Source organism: Bombina bombina, chromosome 6, assembly GCF_027579735.1.
Source record: "Bombina bombina isolate aBomBom1 chromosome 6, aBomBom1.pri, whole genome shotgun sequence".
NCBI classification, from domain to species: Eukaryota; Metazoa; Chordata; class Amphibia; order Anura; family Bombinatoridae; genus Bombina; species Bombina bombina.
This window is the reverse complement of record NC_069504.1, coordinates 543,554,143-543,575,516: the sequence shown is the minus strand read 5'-3', so window position 1 is coordinate 543,575,516 and position 21,374 is coordinate 543,554,143. Positions and strand designations below refer to the sequence as shown.

Sequence of the window (21,374 nt, the reverse complement as noted above, 5' to 3'; positions counted from 1 at the left end):
TTAACGACCTTGACCACCTATCCCAAGCTCTCAACATTCCGTTCAACAATCCACTGGACCCACCCGTCTTGGGCTCACCCCAAGCTGAGGAGTCAGGGCCTTCACGGCCGCTGGGACAAAGACCACAATGGCAAAAAATTCAACCCAAGAGAAGAAAAATGGACAACCTACCATCTAGAAATGATTCACCGCCCTCTGTATGATCTACTTCCAGGCCCTGGCATAGGAACTACCTATTTATCTCCTATGGTTTTCTTTCCACCTGATGTTCATTGACCACCCTTTTTCGTGGATGGACCTCGGGCTTTCTTACATGGGCTGACCCGCAGCGCATCAACATATATTTAGACTCTCGATACCCACTTGACCACTTTTGATGGCCTTTCTACAACCCTGACCTCATATTGGTAACGTATAAACAATGTCTATATCCTTAGTTCTATGCCTGATGCTCAATTTTGATTATATCTGTTATCCATGCCATAGACTACCCCTCCTGGCTCTTCCAGGAGGACAGCTACACAACCTAGGCTATGAAGAACTCTGCCTTATGGGTCACTAGATGTTCCTGGACATTATAACTAAATAAATGTTTTGTTCTGTTATTCTCACTAAATGTTAATATATGTTATTACACGTTATGTAAATTATTGTGTGAACCTCCAGTAAACGTGACAATAAGCCTTTATTAGATTAACATAACTTATTTCCCTCATGGCCACTACATGCATATTTTTTCACTGGGTTATGAGGATCACGTGTAATGTGCTTATATTGGCCTATGCTAGTTCTAAACTAAACTCTATGCCTCTCTTCTCTAGCCTGTAGCAGCAATCACTCCAGTTAAGCTTAGGTTTGAAATGTTAAGAAGCTTAAATATGTGAATTTTTTCGTGCCTGCATTTTCATCCCTAGACTACCCATGGCATCAAGGCATAACTATCATTTCATCTGCTAGGCTGCATATGTTTAGTTTTTATCTAGACAACCTATGTTTATAATGTTTTACTGTTATCTCGCTTAAATACTCAAATGTTTTACGTTCCATATTAACATATTGGCCCAGTCCCTAGTCGACTGACATGCATTTCTTTGGAAAACAAGGCCACTATATTTAAAATATCCAACCCTGATTCCTAACGTATATAACATAACCTAAGAGTATGTAAGGCGATACTTTCCCCCCTATTTGCAAGGTGTATTACAGTCTGTTTCTTTCACTTTGCACAATTGTTACTGTTAAATCAATGTTTATTACTCTCTATTATGCTTTTTCCCAATTTTCAATATGTGATTTTTGTCCTTTTATTTTAAACTTTCCCTCCTCCCCTTCCTTCTGCCCAGCCTCGGTAATCTCATACCTATCCCTAATAGCTGTCGCTATACTTTTGCTCACATCGGCTGATTCCGTTCAATCCTTAGCCAATGAATAGCTCAAATTCTAAAATAAAAATCCTCTCACACAATACCAAAGGCCTTAATGGCCCTAATAAACGGTCTATGGCTTTGAGAGATTACAAGAGACACAAGGGAGATATCCTTTTTATTCAAGAGACCCATTTTAAAAGGGGTAGCGAACCCAAAGCTAGCTTTCGAAAATTTGGACAGAGTTTCTTCTCCTCTAATACCACAAAACATAACGGGGTTGGAATTCTGATACATAGAGGACTCCCCTTTGTTGCATCTTCCACTTATAAAGATAGGGAGGGAAGATACTTGATCCTGGTCGGTTATCTATATCACAAACCACTGACACTGGTCAACATATATGCCCCCAATGTTAACCCAGCTCCCTTTTTTCACCAGCTTAGCAATAAAATCTTAGAAGTAGCTAGGGGTAGCCTTATATTGGGGGGGGGATTTCAACATAGCTTTTGACCCAACTCTAGATTGCTCGTCTGGCACATCTTCTATATCACAAAAAACTCTAAGGCAAATTAAACATTCCATCTCATGCCTAACGATACATGACACTTGGCGCCTTCACCACCCAAACGATAGAGAGTTCACCTTTTTTTCAAACCCCCATCAATTATACACAAGAATAGACTACATTTTTGCCGATGTCTCTAGCTTATCTTCTATTACTCAGACTCATATAAACCCCATAACATGGTCGGACCACGCCGTCATCACTTGCCAACTTCACTGGCAGCCCATTGACCCCTCCACTTCTCGGTGGAGACTTGACGACTCCCTACTTAGAGACCCCATGATCTTTATCCAGGTACAGAAAGCACTAATTGACTATTTCCAAACAAATGACACCCCAGATGTCCACATACACAATATATGGAACGCCCATAAATGTGTTATCCGAGGGGAATTAATCGCCCTCAAAGCAGCGAAACGGAAACGACAGAATGAGTACCTTAATTCTCTTTTAACTGACATTCATAAACTACAGGACCTACATAAACTACATCCCACAAGTGCATCATTAACAGACAGCATCACACACAAAAGAGACCAGCTTCGTACATTCTTAGGCGTAGAGGCTAAGAACAGAGCCCTATATCTTAAAAAGGTTTATTATGAAGGAGCAAATAAACAAGGTAGGATGTTGGCCCGACAGCTCCGAAAACGTACCAACAAACAATATATCATGGGATTACGCGACCCTGGAGGTGCTAGACTGTCCACCTCCAAAGATATTTCCCAGGCCTTTAGAGATTACTATGACACCCTTTATAACATCCGTAGAGGTCTCCCTGATCCTTCTCAGACAGAGATAACAGACTACCTAAGAGATATTAACCTTCCTAAACTGACTGAAGACCAAAGGGACGAACTAGACACTCCATTCTCGGAAGAAGAGCTCTTACAGGCTATTACCTCCCTCCCCTCGGGGAAGGCCCCCGGTCCCGATGGTTTTGGGAACTCTTATTATTCACTATTTAAGGAAATATTATCCCCTCACCTATTAACATACTTCCACAGTATTGACGAAGTAGGCGCTTTCCCACCACCTTCGCTTCAAGCCCACATCACTATACTTCCCAAACCTAACAAACCCACAGATTTAATAGCTAATTATCGCCCTATCTCACTTATTAATACTGACCTAAAGATCTTCGCTAAATTAATTACAAACCGTCTAAATAGACTTCTCCCTTCCCTCATACATAACGACCAAGTCGGATTTATCCCCGGGCGAGAGGCTAGGGACAACACGACACGAAATATACACCTTCTCTGGCATGTCTCAAATAAAAATATCCCAACCACGTTCATATCCACTGATGCTGAGAAGGCGTTTGACCGGGTCAACTGGTCATACTTAAGAGCCACCTTACATGCCTTCGGCCTTGGCCCAACGACCCTTCAACGTATATTCGCCCTATACTCTTCGCCCAGTGCTCGCATTTTAGTAAATGGCTCCCTAACCCCTCCGATTGAAATCACAAATGGAACACGACAAGGTTGCCCTCTCTCCCCCCTTTTATTCGCCCTATTCATTGAAACCTTTGCTTTAAAGATTAGGAATATGCCAGAAATACAGGGTGTCACAGTGGAAGGCGATGAATTAAAGGTCTCGTTATTCGCTGATGACATCTTATTTTCTTTGACAGAACCCGAAACCTCTATCCCTCCTCTCCTATCTGAATTCTCCCTCTTTAATAAGCTCACGGATTTTCTTATCAATCCAAACAAATCTGAAATATTGGCCCTCGGCTTATCCACCCATTCTGTCAATGTCATCAAAAATTGCTGCCCCTTGAAGTGGTGTTCCAAAGCTCTCAAATACCTAGGAATATATCTCCCTCTGTCGGCTGACGACTTATTTCATATTAATTACGCACATATCAAAACCGCAATAATGCGGGACCTTTCTTCTTGGAGCTCAAAACAACTCTCCTGGTGGGGTAGAATCCACACTATAAAAATGAATATCTTCCCAAGATTACTTTATATTATGAGTACGGTCCCGGTGCCTTTACCTCCTAAGTTCCTCACCCAAATACAAAGCCTAATCAACTCTTTCTTGTGGAAGAGAAAACCACCTAGAATAAATAAAAAGACCATGCTGCTACCGCGGGAACAGGGTGGATTGGGTCTACCCGACCTAGATAACTATAGAATGTCCATTCACTTGCAAAGAATTCTGGATTGGAGGGTGGGAGATGGCCAGAGGAGGTGGGTCCGACTCGAGAAACAACTTAATCCCGACTTGCCACTAGCTTCTATATGCTGGAACCCTAAATTCCAAGAGCAAATCAAACTATTACTTAATCCCATCACAAAAGAGACTTTCACACAGTGGAAAAGGGCCTCTCACCATCACCCTTGCCTATCCTCTAATCCCGGTCCTTTAACTTCCCTCAAAAATAACCCCGACTTCTCTATAAATCTCTTACATACCTCATTACCTATTACCACTAATGATGATGACATTCTTCTACACAACGTCACCACTAACGACTCCATAAGTACTCAAGCACAACTGATAGATAAGGGCTATGAATGGGCACGCAACTGGTTTTCATACAGAAGACTCCATAACTATATATCCACAAATAAACATAAAAATAACATGACTCGTCCTACAACTAATATTGAAAAACTCTACCTTTTAAGCTCTCCAATTAAACACTCTCTTTCCGCTATATACAAAATCCTCACCCAACCCCCACCGGGCAATCTTCCTTACTCCATAGAAATGTGGGAAAGGGAGCTGGGAATAATTATTTTACCTCAAACAGCCACTAATATATTCATTAATACCAAAAAGTCATCCACCTCAGCATCTATCCTAGAGACCAATTATAAAATACTACATTGCTGGTATCTAACCCCAAGGAAATTACATCGATTATTTCATAACACCAATAATAAATGCTGGAGATGCGGCCACGTGGGGAGTGGCATGGGCCACATGTGGTGGTGGTGCTCTCAACTAAACCACTTTTGGTACAAAATAATAGATGAGATCAATACTATCTTACGTGCGTCCCTGCCAGCTGATCCCCTTATCTGGCTGCTAAATAAGTCCGTCAAGCTCCCTTTTAAATCTCTTCTTCCTCTGTTCAGAATATTCACTAATAGCGCTAAAATCCTGATCGCCAAGCGCTGGAAAGCGAAAGATGTTCCCACTCTGGGAATGTGGAAGGCTAAAGTGTCCGAGTTACTAGAGCTAGAGGAATATTCAGTTTATAAGAGAGGTGGCACTGACAACTTTATATCCTTACAAGCAATATGGGATGAATACATTAAAACAACGACCCCTAAGTAAGTTAATGATGTATAACTTTAAATAGAGTGGATTGCCGCTTTTTAACAAGATTCCGAGGCTGGACAGTCCCCCTCCCCTCCCGCTTCCCTCCCCTTCCCCCCTAAACTTTCTGGCTATAACAAGTTTTTTTTTTTGTCTTTTCTCTCTCTTCCCTATACGATACTCGTTTATAAACGTTTGGATCTGTGCCGTTCTTTAACATATTTAATGCTGTAAATGTATACCACAATGTGCATATGTGTTGTTGGATGTGTACTGATTCACCTCAATAAAAAAGATTTTGATTAAAAATCTTGTAATTTCTTTATTATTTTCTGTAATTTAGTGGGGGGTTTTCCTACTTTAGATAATTTTATTTAATTGTAATTAATTGTATTTAATTTAGCTAATTAATTTAATTATAGTGTAGTGTTAGGTGTAATTGTAACTTAGGTTAGGTTTTATTTTACAGGTAAATTTGTCTTTATTTTCACTAGGTAGTTATTAAATAGTTAATAACTATTTAATAACTATTGTACCTAGTTAAAATAAATACAAAGTTGCCTGTAAAATAAAAATAAACCCTAAGATAGCTACAATGTAACTATTAGTTATATTGTAGCTAGCTTAGGGTTTATTTTGTAGGTAAGTATTTAGTTTTAAATAGGAATTACTTAGTTAATTGTAGTAATTTTATTTAGATTTCTTTTAATTATATTTGTTAGGGGGTGTAAGGGTTAGGGTTAGACTTAGGTTTAGGGGTTAATAACTGTATTATAGTGGCGGCAACGTTGGGGGCGGCAGATTAGGGGTTAATAAATGTAGGCAGGTGGCGGCGATGTTAGGGATGGCAGATTAGGGGTTAATAATATTTAACTAGTGTTTGCGATGCGGGAGTGCGGCGGTTTAGGGGTTAATATGTTTATTATAGTGGTGGCGATGTCCAGTTCAGCAGATTAGGGGTTAAAACATGTATTTTAGTGTTTGCGATGTGGGGGGCCTCAGTTTAGGGGTTAATAGGTAGTTTATGGGTGTTAGTGTACTTTTTAACACTTTAGTTAAGAGTTTTATGCTACGGCGTTGTAGTGTAAAACTCTTAACCACTGACTTTAAAATGCGGTACCAGTCTTGACAGGAGAGGGTGTACCGCTCACTTTTTGTCAGACTCGTAATACCGGCGCTATGCAAGTCACATTTAAAATATAGGATACTCAATTGACGTAAGTGGATTTGCGGTATTTCCGAGTCTGGCCAAAAAAGTGAGCAGTACACCTGTACCTTCAAGACTCGTAATACCAGCGGGCGTCAAAAAGCAGCGTTAGGACCTCTTAACGCTGCTTTTTAAGGCTAACGCACAACTCTTAATCTAGGCCTTAGTTTTTAAAGAGTGATCACACCTACATGTATATACACACATACGAAGGAATTTAATGCTTAAAGGGGTATCCTATCCAACTTCTTTGTTGAAATTAAAGTCAAATATCTTTACCTCGATATACAGCACCTATTTGAATCAAAACATTTTTTTATACAGCTACAAAAAACTGAGACGTCATATCTTTGATTTTTTATAACTTTTTTGTGCAATTTATTTTGGGGAATAATTTTTATTAGATTGTGTCTTTTGTAACATACACTATCCAGCTTGAATTATAATATTCAACATAACTCTTGGCATTTTTCTTATTGTGTCTTTTGTAACACCTTTTTGCTTGCCAAAACAGTTAACCAGAGCAGAACTCTGAGGTCGCGCCATCCTGATGAGCTTTAACTTTAATTGCTCTCAAGCGATCACGTTTACTTTCAGCTTGTAATACGAGCAATAAATCCGATGTGCGCTAACACCTACGATAAACCCCTTTTTGCTTGTGCGTAATTTAGTGCTCCACTCATAATCTGGCCCTATATAGGCACAATACTAATAATTTAAAACATATATATATATATATACACATTAAAGACCATGTATGTAATAATTAAAAAATAAAGACTGAATATTTTATTATTAATAATAATAATTATAATAATAATACTGTTAAATATAAACAAAATATATAGATAGATAATATTATAACTGTTCATTCCAGCACAATTTTATGAGAAAATAATCACAACTATCATACAATAGCAGCAGCTTAACCAAGATTTAACACAGAACATTAATGTCACATACTCTATGCTAATAACATTTCAGGTTTCCATGTCTGGCATGAATGATTATGTTCTCTCCTAGTGCTTGAGAACAGCTATGTTTTGAGGAATGAATATCATCTCTAATGAGGGCTGAGTTTCATCAGGGTGCATTGAGAGATCATTGTTATTTTGAATGTTTTCCAGACATCTTCCTTGCAGCGTCCGCACTCTGTATCTCTTCAGCAGCGTTACTAGAATCACTTTCATCATTACCATGGCTATGTACTTTCCCGCACACGCACGTGGACCAAATCCAAATGGCTGAAAGTAACGACATGGAACCTACGTTGTCAGAAAAAAAAGCATATTATTGTAAGAAAGTGTTAGATGTGCAGGTGTCTTCCCTTTTGTGCAACTTTCTGTTTTTGCAATTTTTTGCTTTGGTAATCTTTGAAAAATGTATATCATATTACATATGGTCTGAAGCTTTTGATCAATTTAAATGTAGTTAATATAAAGTGAACGAGAAAGCAATCCTTACGCAATTTACTATATAACGCTCCAGGTTATTTAGGAACTTTACTCGCTAAAAACAACAATCATATTTGCACAGATTAATTAAAACTCTAATTTTTTATCTAAAAAAACTTTATGAAACACAGCAACTTAGAAATTGTGCAATTCAAAGAGCCCCTTGTCCAATCTGCAAGTTGCGGTGCAGATATTATCAAACAAGCAACATCTATCTTGTAACTGTCACCTCTTGGCACATAAAACATCCATTGTCTGTCTTCAAAACGTTACAGAGCAAACTAATTAAAACAAACAAAAACTTTAAAAAAAACCCAGTTTATATTAAGCAAAAAAAAAAAAAAAGAAAAGAATCCAACATTGTAAACTTTACAAAAGATACGACACAGAGTTAGGGAACTTTATAAGGTCTATAATGTCTTTAAAGTGATGGTAAAGTTAATGGGTTATATTAATAATATTTGTAATAAATAAAGTTAATGATTGGCACTTTCATTCATGAAAATCATTGTAAATGCTAAATTATATAAATAATTACCCTTTCATGTTGTTATACATTGCACCGTTCCTCCGCCGGCAACGCATACTCTGTTTCTGTGTTCAACGATGAATCATTCTGTAGCCAACCGCATCCCGCCCCGTTAGGCGTCCAGCAAGTTAATAATAACACCCCTGTTTTTTATGCCAAAAGGTGTGCAATATGATTGGCTACAGCATGATTCATCATTGAACACAGAAATAGAGTATGCGTTGCAAGCGGAGGAACGACGAAATGTATAACAACATGAAAGGGTAATTATTTATAAAATTTAGCGTTTACAATGATTTTCATGAATAAAAGTGCCCTTCATTTTTTTTTTTATAACAAATATTATTAATATAATCAATTAACTTTCCCATCACTTTAACAATTCAACATGACTAGTGTGAGCTTAGATGAATAAATCATGGCCATGCCCATGGAACACCCAGTACCAGCCCCTCAGAGACACCTTTCACTCTATCAACATTAACAATTAATATGCAAACAGAAATGCTAACATTGTTGAAAAAAAAAAATCATAAATTGTACGATATTTTGAAGTAATTATAGAATAGCTCAAATATAAGACCATATTATTTTTATTTATTTAGAAGCAAAATTCAGAAACAAATTCTGTTAAAATCATACAATTATAGTTTTGAGATTTATAATAGTTGTTGGATTTGGAGGCTCATTTTGTTTCTTTTCAATAGATCATTTTTTTTAAATTTAATTATTTTGATATTTTAACTTTGAGTATGGGTATTATGTGTGTATGTGTTTTTTAATCCACTAGAGAATTTTATTTTAAAATAACAGGTCTAGAGTTGATGATACAATCTTGCATTAGTATTTTTGCTTAAAAAACTGCATGTATATGATGAACAAACAAATCTCCTAACAGATTATATATAATTTATACATTTTGTGTATTTTATATTTACATTACAATTTGATTTATTTAATCTATTTGGTTGCAAGCACTTCATATGAACCAGGCAGTGAATAATCATCAAAATATAATATTTTCCCTATCTCTTAACAAAAGAAAGGGTATGTGTATGTAATCTTCATAATCTTACCATTCCCCTGGCTATCTGCATTAATAAATACAGCTTATTATTAATACTGGAAATGTGTGAAATGTGCACTATATTTATATTTCCAGATTCCCTTTTTTCAGTGCCCTAAAGGGATTTAATTTGAAACACTCAAATTATGAAATTATTAAACGTACCGTCTTTTCAAAATTGTCCAGTGAAAACTCATTTGGTTTTGGAAAGACTTCAGCTCTGTGCATACGTCCTAGGTTCAGAATGATATTGGTGCCCTTCTTTACAAAGTATCCATCAATCATGTCATCTTCTAAAGCCTTACGCATGACCAAGTCTACCACCGGCTGATACCTCATACTCTCATAAATGAAGTTCTCCAAAACTTTAAGATTTTGTAAGTCATTACTCTTTACCTCTCGATCACCTAATTAAAACAAATAAAATGTTGATTGATTTCCTGTAAACTGATAAACGTGTATTTTTACTTTTAGTATTTAACATGCGTTTGTTTTGTAAATTAATATCTAAAAGATACAATGGGGCATATTTATCAAGCTCTGAATGGAGCTTGATGCCCCGTGTTTCTGGCGAGCCTGCAGGCTCGCCAGAAACAGCAGTTATGAAGCAGAGGTCACAAAGACCGCTGCTCCATAACCTGTCCGCCTGCTCTGAGCAGGCGGACAGACATCGCCGGAAATCAACCTGATCGAGTACGATCGGGTTGATTGACACCCCCCTGCTGTCGGCCTATTGGTCGCGAGTCTGCAGGAGGCGGCGTTGCACTAGCAGCTCTTGTGAGCTGCTGGTGCAATGCTGAATACGGCGAGCGTATTGCTCGCCGTATTCAGCGAGGTCTGTCGGACTTGATCCGCACTGTCGGATCAGGTCCGACAGACCTTGATAACTTGGGGCCATTGTGTGTACATTAAAGGGACACTAAACCCATTTTTTTTCTTTTGTGATTCAGATAGAGCATGCAATTTTAAGCAGCTTTCTAATTTACTCCTATTATCAATTTTTCTTTGTTCTCTTGCTATCTTTATTTGAAAAAGAAGGCATCTAAGCTTCTTTTTTGGTTCAGCACTCTGGACAGCACTTTTTTATTGGTGGATGAATGTATCCACCAATCAGCAAGAACAACCCAGGTTATTCACCAAAAATGGGCCGGCATCTAAACTTACATTCTTGCACTTCAAATAAAGATACCAAGAGAATGAAGAAAATTTGATAATAGGAGTAAATTAGAAAGTTGCTTAAAATTGCATGCTCTATCTGAATCACAAAAGAAAAAATTTGGGTTCAGTGTCCCTTTAATCTTCACACACTTATAATATAGCAAAAAAAACCTTTCCTATAATACATATCTCATTGATTAGGCTAAACATACCATTGGGTTAAGTTTTTTTCTGACCTAAAAAAAAGCAGTTTTTCAAGACAGCCTTACAGAGGCTTGTTCCTCTCCACCAATAATGCTGCGGTAGTTAAAGGGACAGTCTACACCTTAGCCTTTTTAAAGTCTTACTTTAGATTACACTGCAAATCCTCCTGCACCATTTCTATATCATGCAGCAATAACAGTAAAAAAGTTATTTTAAAATGAATATTGTTTCTGGTTACTTTGAAATGGCTGCCAAGCTCTGCCCACTGATGATGACATCTCGATGTGGGCTGCATTAAACGCTTCACTAGTTACAAAATACTCACTAATTGGATTCAATAGACTGTCAATGCTATTCAACAGAGGGCATAGAAGCAGCTCAGATCGTGATGTCATCAGTGGGTGGAGCTTGGCAGCCATTTCAAAGTGACCAGACACAATAGTCATTTTAAAATAACTTTTTTTACTGTTCCTGCTGCATGATATAGAAACAGTGCAGGAAGATATTTGCAGCTTAATCTAAAGTAAGACTTTAAGATGATCAAGGTGTAGACTGTCCCTTTAAACATTAGTAGGATGTACACAACTGATACTGGTATATTAGTTTAAACTTACATTTCAACAGTTTTTCTTTTACATATTTTCAGACAAAAAATACTTTCAACATGATGAAATGCTGCTCATTTACATTTTGAAAATATTTTAGTTTCATGTCTCTTTAAGGTTCAAAAAAGGAGACCATACGGTAACTGTTTCTATGTTTATTTGCATTCAAAACAACATTGAAAAAATTGTATGTTGAAATATGAACTGAGCATGAGCAGAATTCCCTTCTTGGATGAGGCTTAAAAGGGACAGTAAAGGTTTAGAATAATGTTATATAATTCTACACACAGTATTATTAAAAAAAAAACATTATTTAAGCGGTAACTTCAAAAATGTCAAAGTATTTTCAGAATTTTCAGTGAATGTTGGACTCCACTCCAGGATCTACTGAGTGGGTCTTGAATATCCAAAGCGCTTCACGGGCTTGCTGGTAAGTCACAGCACACCTGGTCGCACTATTGAAATAAATGTAACTCTCTCCCGCTCTGGTCTAGTAGCGGGAGCGAGCTACATTTATTTCAATAGCGCGACCGGGCGTACTGTGACTAACCAGCAAGCCCGTAAAGCACCTTGGATATTCAAGACCCGCTCAGTAGATCCTGGAGCGGAGTCCAACGTTCACTGAAAATTCTGAAAATACTTTTACATTTTTGAAGTTACCGCTTAAAGGGACACTGTACCCAAATTTTTTCTTTCGTGATTCAGATAGAGCATGCAATTTTAAGCAACTTTCTAATTTACTCCTATTATCAAATTTTCTTCATTCTCTTGGTATCTTTATTTGAAATGCAAGAATGTAAGTTTAGATGCCGGCCCATTTTTGGTGAACAACCTGGGTTGTCCTTGCTGATTGGTAGATAAATTCATCCACCAATAAAAAAGTGCTATCCAGAGTACTGAAACAAAAAAAAAGCTTAGATGCCTTCTTTTCAAATAATGATAGCAAGAGAACGAAGAAAAAATGATAATAGGAGTAAATTAGAAAGTTGCTTAAAATTGCATGCTCTGAATTACAAAAGAAAAAATGTGGGTACAGTGTCCCTTTAAATAATGTTATATAATTCTGAAATGTGTGCAGAATTATATAACATTATTCTGAACCTTTACTGTCCCTTTACCATTCCAAGAAGGGATTTGTAGTTATCTGATAATACTTTTTTTGGAGGTTGGAAGTCTTGATAAAAGAATTCAAGATTTTGTGTTTGTTTTTTTAAAGGCTATAGGGACAGCTTAATTTTAAGTAAACTAATGAATTAATTGTACTAACCATGCACAAACTGCTAAAACTATCACCAAACACATGTTTTTTTGGTGGCCTGGAATTTGTAACTTACTTTTTGGACCAAACTCACCCATCACCAGCTAAGACAATCAGCAAGACTATTACATCCAACAGCAATTGAACATTTCTTGTTATATGGGGCCTATTTATCAAATGTCTTGCGGACCTGATCCGACAGTGAGGATCAGGTCGGCAAGACATCGCTGAATGCGGAGGGCAATACGCTCTCCGTATTCAGCATTGCACCAGCAGATCACAAGAGCTGCTGGTGCAACGCCGCCCCCTGCAGACTTGCAGCCAATGGGCCGCCAGCAGGGGGTGTCAATCAACCCGATCGTACTCAGAGCAGGCAGACAGGGTTATGGAGCAGCGGTCGTTAGACCGCTGCTTCATAACTGCTGTTTCTGGCGAGTCGGAAGACTCGCCAGAAACACGGTCCCACAGCTCCATTCAGAGCTTGATAAATGGGCCCCTATATATACACATCTAAAAGCAACTGAAAAGTGTTATTAACAAATGTCCAGTTGTTTACTGAACTGCCTTGCAGATATAATATATGATAACAATTTAGATATTTTTACTTTTATTTTTCTATATGACTTTTTCAAAGTCATTTGCATGTTATCCCTAATGAAGTAAACACAGCTATTTTAACAAAACTTCCCTTTAGGCAAACAGTATCACCAGTAATGGATCAGCCCCGTGTCATTGAATGGAAAATGAAAACAGCAGCAGAGATTTGTAAAATGTGATGCTGATTGAATCTGGCAAAATGTTGGCTTCTTTGGGGCATTTTGAAAAGAAAAGAAAAAATGTCACAGTTGTTGTTATGAGACAAGGAATTAAAGTAGAAATCTCAATGTCATTGTAAGCAAGATCAGGAGAGGTATTTGTCATTTAGAATTGGCACATCAAAAACAATTTATTTTTGTAGTATAATAAAATTTCCTTTTCATAATTTAATTCAGTTATCAAATTTGTTTTAGAAAAAAACTTCAAAGGAAATTAGCTGGAACTTAAAGGGAAATTCCAGTCAAAATATAACTGCACGTAGATTAATTGCATCTATGTATAGAAACATATTTGTAATAAACATGTATGGGCTTCTAGTAAAACATGTATGGGCTTCTAGTAAAAGTTATCACTGTTTTAGTGTTAGCATTTTTCTCTGCACGTGCATGTGAAGCATAGCTAGATTTTCTCAGTACACCAGCGTTTTAAATACTGCAGCTGCTCTGAGCACCAGTGGGGCTTGTATAATGTCAGCAATTAACAAATTGAGTTATTACCAGATGGTACAAGCATCTTAGGCCCTCTGAGTAAGTGCTGTGTTTAAAATGCTGGTGCACGGTGCATATTTAAATACACAGTTAAAACAGCTATATCTTTTTATAAAAGCATTTTTGCTAATACATGTATATTACAAAAATGCTTCTATTCAAAACTAAAATGTACCCATGTGGATTCCAATTTTGGCTGGAATATCCCTTTAAGTACAAAAACATGGGTGCTCACTTGCTTATTACACCTATTAGGGAGCTAAAGACAGAGGCAATCTCTATAAAACAAGAATACAAAACTCTGCAATGCACTCACAGAATGGCCTGGGCACACATTCAGAGCTAGAAGTTACGTGCATGTTTACACGTGTCAGGTTTATCGCTCATATTACAAGTTGAAAGAAAACACGAACGCGTAATTACAATTTAGGCTAGAATGATTACCGCGTTCTCAGAGCTCTGTTTAACTGTTTTGCAAAACAAAAAAGTACCACAAAAAAATCATCAAATAAACATTAAAAAGAACAGTTACACTCATAATAACATTGTCTTATAAAAATTATTTTAAAAAAAATACACAATAAAGTTATAAGGGCTCAAAGATATGAGGTCTCAGATGTTGGAAAACAAAGGCAGGGAAAGGGCTTTAAAGGGACCTTGTACACTAGCTTTTTCTTTGCATAAATGTTTTGTAGATTATCCATTTATATAGTCCACCTGGTGGTGTTTTTGTAAAAATGTATAGTTTTGCTAATTTTTTAATAACATTGTGCTGATTTCAGACTCCTAACCAAGCCTCAAAGTTTTAGATGTATACTGATGTATACAGACTTTAGATTGCTTCGGTTTGTATGATGGGTCTTTTCATTTGCAGGGGAGGTGGGGAGGGGGAGGTTCTGCTCTCAGCCCCTTTCACCGGTGTCCCAGCCTAACTTCATGAACAGTGCTAAATTGGGAGCTTCTAAGTAGGTTTTTAAAAGGTTTTATACTGGATTTTTACATCAATATCTATGCATATTATTCTTTATAATAGTGTCTATTACATGCAGTTATATGAAAATTGGTGTTTAGTGTCCCTTTAACATAGAGATACTTAAATAAACATGTCTATGTATATAAAGGTTTATAAATATATGTATTTATGTACTTATTTGTGAATATGTATGCATTTACAGACATATATATATATATATATATATATATATATATATATATATATATATATATATATATATATATATATATATATATATAAATCAATGTAAATATTTGCATGGGAAATTAGCACATCTAGGCAAGATTCCCTGCTCACTTTTTCCCAGAAATACCTCATATTTATACAATGTTACCATTGCACAAGGTAACATTGTATATGAGGTATTTCTGGGAAAAAGCGAGCAGGGAATCTTGCCTAGATGTGCTAATTTCCTATGCAAATATTTACATTGATTTAATTTTTTGACATGGAGGATTTTAATTTCAGTTTTTTATCTCCCCCCTTAATTTTAATGAATTTTTATATATATAATAATAATAATAATATATAATAATAGACACTATAAATATGCACAGATACTGATATAAAAATCCAGTATAAAACCTTTTAAAAACTTACTTAGAAGCTTTCAATTTAGCACTGTTGATGAGGTTAGCCTTGGACACCCAGTGAAATGGTCTGAGAAAGTGACACTCCCCTGCACATGAAAAGACCGATTATACAAACAGGAGCAAGCAGGAACCTGTAGACATCAGTATAAATCTAAAACTTTGGGGCTTGGTTAGGAGTCTGAAAATCAGTACAATGTTATTAGCAAAACTACATATTGTTGCAAAAACACTCCCAGATGAGCTATATACAGTAAATGGGTCCCATACAAAACATTTATGCAAAGAAAAATCTAGTGTACAATGTCCCTTTAAGCAGAAGGCATAAAGCTCAGGACCAGGTATTGGTCTAATTCCTGTAAAATAGGCTTATGCTTTCCATTAATAGTTATATGAAAATGCATCTTCATCTTCAGTGTGTGAGTCTCATCACTGTACTAATATGTTCATGAACAAATGAGTGTTTTGTAGACTGGAAAGAATTAGCCACAGTGACTGGGAGCATATTGTGACTGTTAATTTTCTAGCTTTTAAAGTTCACTGAAAACAGTAAAAACTTGTTGCAGTCAGTAAAGCAAATTCTTTCAGTAGAGTGATTATGTCATTTCATTCAAAATAAAATATTTTTTAATTTTCCTCTTCAGTTAAATAATGTTCTCCTTGTTACTTGTTGGCCTGTAATATAAACATAGTTCTTAATGGGAAATACAAGTGCAAAATGACAATGAGAAAGTTTTATTATTGCATTATTGGTTGCATGCAACTATGTTTAACCCCTGCAAAGAGAATAAACACATAAAAGTCAAGCTCCAGAGTAGCAATACAGCATTGGGACCTAACTGAACACATGTTGTGAGTCAATGAGAAGAGACAAATGTGCGTTGCTCCTACTAGTGCATATGAGGATATGTACATATGCTTTTTCATCAAGGAATACCAAGATAACAATGTACATTTGTCTCTTGAAGTTGTATGCTCTACATGAATTATGACATTTTCATTTTGATTTTCATGTCCCTGACTCTGTCTTGCTAACTTAAGTGTGTACTCTGCTAGACATAAGTAACAAATCAACCCCAATCTTTATACCCATAAGCTGATGCTAAGAATCGTAATGGCAGACAGGGCCGCCACTAAAAATTTTGGGGCCCCTGACTTAACCATTGATCAGGGACCCCCTTGACATGTGCAATTTTTGACCAAGTGACTAAAACGTATATGCACTTTATTCTTAAGTGTCTATTTAAACTTGGAAATGTTGTAAAGGTAGTAACATACACACACACCGACAAACTCATACACTGAATCACACACACTCACACATAAGGATTCACTTATAGATACTCTAGCAGACACACAAAGAAAAACACTCAGACACAGACACCCAAGCAGACACTTAGCACTTGTTTACATTGACCTGACAAGTAATGAGGTAAACTACAGTTTTGTAAAAAAAGGAGATTTAGAAAACAAAATATGGAGTTCTGATGATCTTTTTGTAAAGGAAGATGCCAACTAAATGATGCCAACAGCATGCAGTGGCTGAAAGGAACGGCCCTGAACTGCCTAAACAATAATTTAAAGGTTAAATCGTGGATTGGTGACTTCCGGAAAGGTCTTGTTAGTTTCAAAGTCTGTAGAAAGATGTGAATAATCAGTAGTAAGGTCAAAATGTCCTAAAAAGGAACAGACAATGGACACACACACACTCAAACTTGCACATACATCCAAGGAAACACCGACAGAGACAGCCTCAGAAAACACACAAAGACATATACACACACACAGAGACACCCACAGAAAACATACATAAACATACACACACAGAGAGACAACCACATAAAACACAGAAAGACATACATACACACACCCTCACAGACACACCCACAGAAAACACACACCCTCACAGAGACATCCACAGAAAACACAGACATACATACATACACACACCCTCACAGAGACATCCAGAGAAAATACACAAAGACAAACATGCACACACCCTCACAGAGACACCCAGAGAAAAAGCTCAAAGACATATGCACACACCCTCACAGACATCCACAGAAAATGCACAAAGACACACGCACCCACCCTCACAGAGAGACCCACAGAAAAAAAATACACACACACCAAAGCACAAAGACATAAACACAGAAACACTCACAGGAGGAAACATTTATGCACCTTGCATCCCCTAAATCAACAGTATGTGACATGCATGATAAAAAAACAATTGCAGAAATTAAGAGATAACTTTTTAAAGAATCATATTTGTAAATGTGCAAACAAAAATAATTCTGTGAATTCAAAATTGTACATTAATGATCTGGGTAGATGGCTAGATGAAGAAAAGTACTTTTAAAAGGTTGACATATGTTTGTTTGTTTTTTTCCCCATTTTCCCCAACCAAGAGCACCACTTCAAATATAGTGTACAATTTTTTTTTCAAACATAGTGTACAAATGTTCCCATCTGTCAGCTGTACTTATGGATTTTGAAAATGCTGTACTCTATATGGTCTTGGTGGAACCATAAGCTGTGGTACTCATACCATTAGATCTTGTTAAATGCAGGATTTAGGCTTGTTGGTATGTATTTCAAAATTAAAGTGTCAGTAAACATTAAAAATAATTTTATATAATTCTGCACATAGTGCAGAACTATATAACATTATATTAGCGCAAAAGTTTTAAAACAAAATTTCCCCATTGAATTTTAAATAAAACCTGCTGTTTTACAGACCCGCTCTCTGTGATCTTCTGAGCGGGTCTGTTTTTTTTTTTTCAAACAGCGCATCGGGCCAGCTGTATAGTCACAGCCCGGCCGACCGCGCCATAAGACTAAGTGCAGCTCGCTCCTGCTCTGTCAGACAGCAGGAGCGAGCTGCACTTAGTGCTATGGCGCGGTCGGGCTGTAAAACAGCAGGTTTTATTTAAAATTCAATGGGGAAATTTTGTTTTAAAAAGTTTGCGCTAATATAATGTTATATAATTCTGCACTATGTGCAGAATTATAGAACATTATTTTTAAGGTTTACTGTCCCTTTAAGTCACCTGTAGTGTAAACTGAACAGTTTTAAGTTAACCTGTCTCATTTTAAACACTGAGCAATCTATGGCCTAGATTTGTAGTTTGGCGGTAAAAGGGCTGTTAACGCTCCGCGGGCTTTTTTCTGGCCGCACCATAAATTTAACTCTGGTATCGAGAGTTCAAACAAATGCTGCGTTAGACTCCAAAAAAGGAGCGTAGAGCATTTTTACCGCAAATGCAACTCTCGATACCAGAGTTGCTTACGGACGCGGCCAGCCTCAAAAACGTGCTCGTGCACGATTCCCCCATAGGAAACAATGGGACTGTTTGAGCTGAAAAAAAAACCTAACACCTGCAAAAAAGCAGCGTTCAGCTCCTAACGCAGCCCCATTGTTTCCTATGGGGAAACACTTCCTACGTCTGCACCTAACACTCTAACATGTACCCCGAGTCTAAACGCCCCTAACCTTACACTTATTAACCCCTAATCTGCCGCCCCCGCTATCGCTGACCCCTGCATATTATTATTAACCCCTAATCTGCCGCTCCGTAAACCGCCGCAACCTACGTTATCCCTATGTACCCCTAATCTGCTGCCCTAACATCGCCGACCCCTATATTATATTTATTAACCCCTAATCTGCCCCCCTCAACGTCGCCGACACCTGCCTACACTTATTAACCCCTAATCTGCCGAGCGGACCTGAGCGCTACTATAATAAAGTTATTAACCCCTAATCCGCCTCACTAACCCTATCATAAATAGTATTAACCCCTAATCTGCCCTCCCTAACATCGCCGACACCTAACTTCAATTATTAACCCCTAATCTGACGACCGGAGCTCACCGCTATTCTAATAAATTGATTAACCCCTAAAGCTAAGTCTAACCCTAACACTAACACCCCCCTAACTTAAATATAATTTACATCTAACGAAATAAATTAACTCTTATTAAATAAATTATTCCTATTTAAAGATAAATACTTACCTGTAAAATAAATCCTAATATAGCTACAATATAAATTATAATTATATTATAGCTATTTTAGGATTAATATTTATTTTACAGGCAACTTGGTATTTATTTTAACTAGGTACAATAGCTATTAAATAGTTACCTAGTTTAAATAATAACAAATTTACCTGTAAAATAAATCCTAACCTAAGATATAATTAAACCTAACACTACCCTATCAATAAAATAATTAAATAAACTACCTACAATTACCTACAATTAACCTAACACTACACTATCAATAAATTAATTAAACACAATTCCTACAAATAAATACAATTACATAAACTAGCTAAAGTACAAAAAATAAAAAAGAACTAAGTTACAAAAAATAAAAAAATATTTACAAACATAAGAAAAATATTACAACAATTTTAAACTAATTACACCTACTCTAAGCCCCCTAATAAAATAACAAAGCCCCCCAAAATAAAAAATTCCCTACCCTATTCTAAATTAAAAAAGTTACAAGCTCTTTTACCTTACCAGCCCTGAACAGGGCCCTTTGCGGGGCATGCCCCAAGAATTTCAGCTCTTTTGCCTGTAAAAGAATAAATACAATACCCCCCCCCAACATTACAACCCACCACCCACATACCCCTAATCTAACCCAAACCCCCCTTAAATAAACCTAACACTAAGCCCCTGAAGATCTTCCTACCTTGTCTTCACCATACCAGGTTCACCGATCCGTCCTGGCTCCAACATCTTCATCAAACCCAAGCGGGGGTTGGCGATCCATCATCCGGTGCTGAAGAGGTCCAGAAGAGGCTCCAAAGTCTTCCTCCTATCCGGCAAGAAGAGGACATTCGGACCGGCAAACATCTTCTCCAAGCGGCATCTTCGATCTTCTTCCATCCGGTGCGGAGCGGGTCCATCTTGAAGCAGGCGACGCGGATCCATCCTCTTCTTCCGTTGTCTCCCGACTAATGACGGTTCCTTTAAGGGACGTCATCCAAGATGGCGTCCCTCGAATTCCGATTGGCTGATAGGATTCTATCAGCCAATCGGAATTAAGGTAGGAATTTTCTGATTGGCTGATGGAATCAGCCAATCAGAATCTAGTTCAATCCGATTGGCTGATCCAATCAGCCAATCAGATTGAGCTCGCATTCTATTGGCTGATCGGAACAGCCAATAGAATGCGAGCTCAATCTGATTGGCTGATTGGATCAGCCAATCGGATTGAACTTGATTCTGATTGGCTGATTCCATCAGCCAATCAGAAAATTCCTACCTTAATTCCGATTGGCTGATAGAATCCTATCAGCCAATCGGAATTCGAGGGACGCCATCTTGGATGACGTCCCTTAAAGGAACCGTCATTAGTCGGGAGACAACGGAAGAAGAGGATGGATCCGCGTCGCCTGCTTCAAGATGGACCCGCTCCGCACCGGATGGAAGAAGATCGAAGATGCCGCTTGGAGAAGATGTTTGCCGGTCCGGATGTCCTCTTCTTGCCGGATAGGAGGAAGACTTTGGAGCCTCTTCTGGACCTCTTCAGCACCGGATGATGGATCGCCAACCCCCGCTTGGGTTGGATGAAGATGTTGGAGCCAGGACGGATCGGTGAACCTGGTATGGTGAAGACAAGGTAGGAAGATCTTCAGGGGCTTAGTGTTAGGTTTATTTAAGGGGGGTTTGGGTTAGATTAGGGGTATGTGGGTGGTGGGTTGTAATGTTGGGGGGGGGGTATTGTATTTATTCTTTTACAGGCAAAAGA

The 21,374-nt window shown here is 37.5% G+C and overlaps 1 protein-coding gene across 1 annotated transcript in view; it reads right to left on the bottom strand.

Annotated features, from left to right (window-relative positions):
• Positions 1–7,440: 7,440 nt before the first annotated feature.
• The window catches only part of LOC128665164 (aromatase), a 77,434-nt gene continuing 63,500 nt past the window's right edge, over positions 7,441–21,374 (bottom strand). Inside the window, exons 8-9 of the mRNA XM_053719898.1 lie at positions 9,636–9,877; positions 7,441–7,686 (exon numbers count right to left, since the gene is read on the bottom strand). Coding sequence (XP_053575873.1) covers positions 7,441–7,686; positions 9,636–9,877 — 488 coding nt within the window. The remainder of the gene's footprint in view (positions 7,687–9,635; positions 9,878–21,374) is intronic.